Below are 6504 nucleotides of genomic sequence, written 5' to 3'. Positions count from 1 at the left end.
GCTCTCATGTCTGACTGAGGCTGAAGACTCTGGGCTGCGTCCTGATTTATCTGCGTCCGTTCTTCTACGCCGTGGGGCGATGCGATGTCTTGGCTTACGGCACGCACCGTATTACACCGACCAGGTTTTGCCTGTGACAAACTGTGAGATACGTCAGCGCTGCAGAGCGAGCGGGCAGCTGGCAGCAGCTGGTGTTTCGGCCGCTCTCGTGAGGCTTGCCAGTCGGCATCTGCAGACAGAGCCTTCTGTGCAGCTAACTGAAAGGCGAAGCCAATTCTGGCAAGCGTGTCTGCGCAGGTGATCGGCGACAAGTCCTGATTTTCTTCCGTAGAGCACCAAGTACAATGGCTTCACCCCTTAGAGGTGAAAGTGCTGAGATCTTGCTTGTAACATTGGTTTCCTTCTGTGTCCTTGGGGTTTTGTTGTGCTTCTTGTCGTTGTTGTTTGTTACATTCACGTTGTTTTAATGTTTCTCTTCCTCTTTCCCCTGTTACAGCGTATTTTTTTGGGAATGTTGAATGTCTCAGTCTCTTGATTTTGGTGGGAGCTTCTCCTTTCTGAGGTGAACCCTTGCACTGGGATCTGCTGGGTGTTATCTTTTGAAAAGCTTGCTTTACAGACTGGTAGTACAGTGTCTTCCTAGGGTAGAAGCATGTTTGTTTTTCCATCCCTTGATTGTATTTCTGCGTGCAAGGAGCAATTTCCAAGTTTCCAGTCTTCCCTGCAGTTCACGAGATGTCCTGTTTATGTGCTAATCCTCCTCTCTTGGCCGAAGTTTGAGAGCTGCGGATAGATGCTCCGTTTTACCATTGTCTTGTACGTTGCCACCTGATGTATCCTAAAGAATTAACTTTTTCTCACCAGCAGTAGTGAATACGGGCTGCGTATAGTGCTTCCTTTATAACGTAGATAGACAACAGAGCTCTTGACCGTGGGCTCTTGCAACTGGGCTCGAGCCAACGAGGTTGATCCTTTCTTTACTGAGTCACGTTAAGGACTCACTGCTTCGTGGCTCTGGCTCACGCAGAGAGGTTGTCAGAGCTGTAGGAGAACATGCAGGAAACGGTGTTTCCCTAGAGATTTTCCCTGTTAAAGGCAAAATGGTGAAAACTGAAGTCAGAGCTTCACTTACAGACTGAGAATGGGTTTGTACTAGTTGGGTCTCGCCCATCTTACACCTCCGCATGCTGGCAAGAAGCTGGACTGTGTTAAAAAAAGCACTTGCATAGTGGTCTTAGAATGAGCTTTTCTCCTTGTCTCACTTCTGACCCGAGTATGCGTCTGGATCTCGCAGGAGGATTCTGTGTGCGGTTTGTACCTCAGTCATCGTGACAAACTTTAGATCCCCGTGACGGGAGATCTGTTGCCTGTCTGTTGGTCGCTTTCTTTTGCTTCCTGATGAGCCCCTGGGTGGCTGCTTTGAACTACAGACAGGAGTTCCTGTTGCTAGGTCTGTCATTTCGGTGACTCGTCTCGGGATGTACGGGAGGGAAATGAATTCTGTAGCAAGCATTTTGATTGTTTTGGTTAAATGTGGTTGATTTTCACTTGAGAAAAATACATATTGTTATCTTGAGAGAGCAGAGGTGGCAGCTGTGGGAACATGGGTTTCCAAATCTTGGTTCTGTATGTTTTTTTCCTTAAATAGACTCTTCTAGCAGTTACGGCCTCTTACTTAGCTGCTTGCTGTAATCCTTAGAACAGACTTGTGAGACTGCTTGGCCTCGCAGGTATTGTAGCATCTACGGGGCATTTTTGCTCTGCTGTAGAACACGCAAGTTGCTTTGTGGCCCAGTAACGCCTGGCTGTTACCTGGCCTAAATAACACCTAAAGAGGTAAGTGGATAGCACTTGGTGTCTGTGGAAACCAGCTCCAAGCACCGAAAGCTGCGCTTTAGGAGAGTTTTGTAAGGGTGGACGACAAAGGCCACGTTGGTGGGTCAGGGGTTGCGTTTGGTTTAGAAGCGCTGGGATGGGACGGTCGGTATTTGTAGGTGAACGCTGACTGGTTTTTGTTTCTTGCCTATTGAAATTGATTATGTCTCCCAACTTTCTTTCAGGGTTTCCACGGTCCTTATCCCTTCGGACAGTCTTAAAACACAAAAACACAAAACGGGTATCGACAAGAGGAGAATTTAACAAAGAACTGACTTTCGGGGGGCGGGAGGGGGATTCACGTGGCAGACAGACACAACGTGGATCCCCCCCTTCTCTGCCTCCGTGTTCTGGATAAAGAAGAATAAACAAAAGCCCAGTAACTTAAGACTAGCCGTTTCCAGAGGAAAATACAAAATCTGAGTATGCATGTGTGAATGCTGGATTTCAGGAGTGTTGTCAAATGCTATGAGAAAGAAAATAGACCAACACCGTGGTTGGGTTTTTTTTTTTTAAGAAATCATTCTCACATATAATTAGGTAGCTTAAAAAGAAGTTTAAAAATGAAAATGAAAAAGCCATCTTTAAAAAAAAAAATATTTTGCCTACAGAGTGGTTGTAGTTTGAGCAAATGTTTAATTTCTGTTTGTTTCTTGTTCATATATTTTTTTTAAATAAGGGACAGCGTGCATTTTTATGGAACTGTCGTGTTTTGCTTGCTACCGCATGGGAATTGCTTAGCATCTTCTGGGCTTCGTGCAGGGACTTCTTTTTGTCGGACTTTTTTTTAATGACCGGTTGGGTCTGCACCCAGCTCTGCGTTTTTAATAGCACCTGCTGGTTTTAGTTACCTACTTTTTAATCTTTGATTTCTTTTTTTATTTTCTTCCCCCCTTTTGGTTTGGGTGTTGCTCTCAGTTGTCCTGCGTGTCATCGGAAACCATGCTGAAGAGTGGGGTCTCGGCATCGAAGGTGGAGAGAGGGATTCTGGAAGGGCTCGTTTCCCTTTCCCTTGTACATGAAATACACGCAAACAGGCCACCCGTATTAATCAGATTTATTAAGGTTCCAGAGCTGTCCTCTGTAATTTGCATTTTAAAATACCTTTTCGTTCACTCTTGATGTACAGTAGCTGTGCCTAGAGCAACCAAGCGTCAGTTGTGCCAAGAGGAAACGCCTCTTCTGGAGCTGGAATTCGCTTGGTAGTAGTTGCAAAGCTTTACAAAAGTCATGTCCTTTTAATTTTGAACCTCCCATCTCTTATAGAGGTTAAGCTTTCATTTCTCCTGTGATGAAGTACGAGCTTAGAGGCTAATTATTTGTGTTTTTGAGTGCAGAGCAAGAGTTGGCATCATCAGCCGGATTCCCTTCCGTCGCCTTTATTCACGCGCCTTTATCCTCCTGGCTTGTACCTCTGCGAGGCTCTTCCCTTCACAACCAGCTCTCCAGGGCTTGGTGTTGGAGGAGGAATCGCCCCTCTAAACATTGGGGTTGCTCTGCTGTTCTTCCGATGTATTTTCCTCCTGCAAAGCCCAGTGTGGGGGGAGGGAGAATGGCCTGGAGTGCTGTGGTGGATTGCTGTGCCACTGCAGGCCCCGCTGAAGGGGGCGAGGTGAGGGGCTGCCGTCCGAACCGCGAACCGGGCTGGGACAGCCGCCTGCCAAAGATCCAGTAACATGCAAAGCTCCCGCTACCTTCTTCCCAGTCTTTCCGGAGAAGACTCTTGTTGGAGCAGAGGGCAGGCTCGCTGCGTGGCACGTGGCTTTACCCCGATGGCCCTTGACTAGTTGGGTTTTCTAGGCTGGTTTGGAATGGCTGGTTCATCGCAGCTACCGACGACTCTTTAACTTGGTGCACGCGGGCAGATCTCGTGGAGGACAGTGCGAGTCCTTGCACCCAACAGAGGAAGAGCTGGGGATAGGTTGGGTTGTACTTCAGAGGTTGAGTTGTTGGAGGTTGCTCTTAGCCCCAGTCTTCCTTCAAAAACGCATTTGCTGGGAGAAACGGGCGTAATGTCAGTAGTTATCTTGGGCACCGCAGGGTTTGGACGGGTAGCCCTGTGCACCGGTGAGCCCCTGGGTGTGCGTCGCGCCTCGCCGGAGCTGGGCGCGCGTTAAGGTGCAGGGGGAACCCGCGGAAGACGTGCTGCCCGACTCGGCGCAGCTCTAGCGTCTGGTTCCTGCCCTGTCCCATCGGTTTGCCTTGGATCAGTTATCTCCTCGTAGCAATTCAGTGGAGGGCGTGATTTGCATCGCTAGTGTCGCGTGGGCAGTGGGTTCTCTTCGCTCCCTCTTTTCCGAGCAGGTGGCATGTGTGACAAGCGCTGAAGGCACGAACCTGACCATCACACCTGCAATGCTGCCGCTTCTGAAGGTGTCACGGCCGGTTGTCCACGTGACAAGGTGATTCCTTATCTTTATGAGCTCCTTTTACTGGCTGCGTGGTGGGAAGGAAGGGGGGAATTAAGATCCGAGGTTGTGTCATTGCCGCTGCTCCGACCTTTGTCTTGTCTCTGCTGAGGCCCCTGGAGACCCTTGACCTCGGATAGCCCCACGCTGGCTTTCTCCGCTCCCGGCCACGTGTGCTTCTCCCGTGTGTAACGGCTGCCACGTGCGTGTTCCTGTGCTTCGCGTTTTCGTTGTGGTGAAAGCAAACCCCGCGCGGTGCCGCACTTTCCCCCTCAGAAGGCACTTCTTCTGCACAGGCTTCCACTCTCGCTCCTCTCGAGTGGTTTCAGTCCGTGGGGTCCTCGTGCTGAGGCGTGAAGAAAGGCAGGGCCAGGCCTGAGTTGGTGCTGGAATGCACAGCCTGGTGCTGCTCCCATCGCCGCTCTGCCCCGGGGAGCTGCGGGAACGATCGCACCGAGCTCTGGGTGCTCTGCGGGTTGGGGCTGTAACCCTGGCTGTGACGGTGGAAGAGTTTCAATTAGCGGTTGTTCTACCTCTGGGTGTTTTTTCCTCGGGTACAAACTGTTCCACCGAGGCCAAGGGTGGTTTTGTCTCTGCTTCCTTGGAGCTTAGTGGTGCAGCCAGCCCTCGTGTTTCTCCTGCGGCCAGGTTTCCAGCTTTTAACCAGGGGGGTTGGAGATGTGTTCAGCAAAGCTTTTTCCAGGTGACTTCAGGGCACTGTGCCGATGCTGGGTTCTGTAGGGCTGATGGATTCCAACCCGCAGAGTCTTTCCGTGAGATGCAGGAACCAATAGCCTCGTTTTTCCGAAGTGCTGAATGCCTGATGGTTTGGTGAGCCTCAGGTGTGGGCGGGGGCTCGGCTAACCCCATCCGGGTGAGCTACACGTGCACATCTTGGGCCCGTTAGAAAACGGTGGGGGGAAATCCTTACCGGGCTGAAACTGGTGAACCAGTAAAGAGGCTGTTAGCCCAGTGAGGCTGGCGTTCCTGACTGGGGGAGGGATGGGGCTGGTACCCAGTGCTGCGGGAGGGTGCAGTGATGGAGAGGCTGCGACTGGCGCCAGTCTCTGAACACCCGCTGTCTTGAAGTCCCGAGAAGGAGCAAAAGCGAGATCTTCCTTACCCCCACCCCTCCAAAAGCAAAAGGACAACGCAGAACATCTCTGATGGTCTTTAAGTGGATCCCTCTGTCCACGTGAGCCATGTAGGATGTCATATGGCCAACACGAGTGGGGCCATGGCAGCCCAGACTCCCCCTCTCATCCCAGGCAAACTGGAGCCCGCGATCCCTAGGGCTCCCCCAAAACTGGTAATGCCACACCGGGGGATGAGGGGAGCTGGAATCTGCTGCCTGCATCTCGGGAGCGTTGGCTTCAGCCTCCTCCGAGGTTTGGGAGAGGTGGCTCCCCCACTGCCGGGCGAAGCCGTGCAGCCAGAGGGCAGGAGAGCCGCTGGCGTCCGCGGGGCGAGGAAATGCACGCTGTCCCACGTCTGGGTTTCTGTTGTGTGTTTAATTTTCTTTCCATGTGTGAGTGCGTGGGTGGTTCTGCAGCCTGTCCGTTCTCTCGGGGGGAGTGCATGTGTAGAACGGGGTGGTGTGTTGCCTCCTGGAGTCTGGGAGAAGTCCTATGATAGCACATTGGGGGTAAAAATAAAGGAAGCTTTTTCCTTAATGTATAAATGAATATTTGTATGATTAAATTAACACAGAAAAATGTTCTGTAGCTGTTGAGAGTTTTATTGAAGCTGCAAAAACTTCTGAATCTGTCATCTTGTGGTTAAATGTACCCAGCTTGCTTCTGTCTCCAGGGTGTTTCCAGCACCCCTAAACCCAGTTTTAGCCCTGTCTTGACCCCAAATCACCTGAAAACCAGAGTTCAGTGTGTGTTGAGTTTATGAAGCAACCTTTCAGTCCAGGCAGGTGGGTGAGAGGATGGCTGAGAGGCCCATACAGATTTTTTCGTGAAGGACAGTGGGGGAAGAGAGCCTGTGAAGAGGGAGTGGGTCACTGCAGCATCCGTTCCGGGAGGAGGATTCCTACTGGGGCTGCGTGGCGCTGGTACAGACCGTTACCGCCTGTGGTTATACCTATTCACTGGTGTTGGCGTGGATGTCCTTCTGTATCAGGGCAGGGAAGGTCACCATAACGCCATCTCCTGCCCACACCTGTCCTTGGCTGGGGCTGAGCGCCGTGCCAGTGCCCCGGCTGGGTGATGGAGGG

General features: G+C 51.3%; 1 protein-coding gene across 1 annotated transcript in view; it reads left to right on the top strand.

Annotated features, from left to right (window-relative positions):
• LOC104514820 (chromosome unknown open reading frame, human C6orf106) overlaps nt 1-2625 on the top strand; it is a gene marked incomplete at its 5' end in the record, with an annotated part of 9702 nt that extends 7077 nt beyond the window's left edge. The window contains one exon of the mRNA XM_010158597.1: nt 2061-2625. Within this exon, the coding sequence (XP_010156899.1) occupies nt 2061-2096 (36 nt within the window). The remainder of the gene's footprint in view (nt 1-2060) is intronic.
• Nucleotides 2626-6504: the final 3879 nt, after the last annotated feature.

This window comes from Eurypyga helias, unplaced genomic scaffold, assembly GCF_000690775.1.
Source record: "Eurypyga helias isolate BGI_N326 unplaced genomic scaffold, ASM69077v1 scaffold41139, whole genome shotgun sequence".
Classification (NCBI taxonomy): Eukaryota; Metazoa; Chordata; class Aves; order Eurypygiformes; family Eurypygidae; genus Eurypyga; species Eurypyga helias.
The sequence above is the reverse complement of the archived record's forward strand: the minus strand, read 5'-3'. Positions and strand labels throughout refer to the sequence as shown.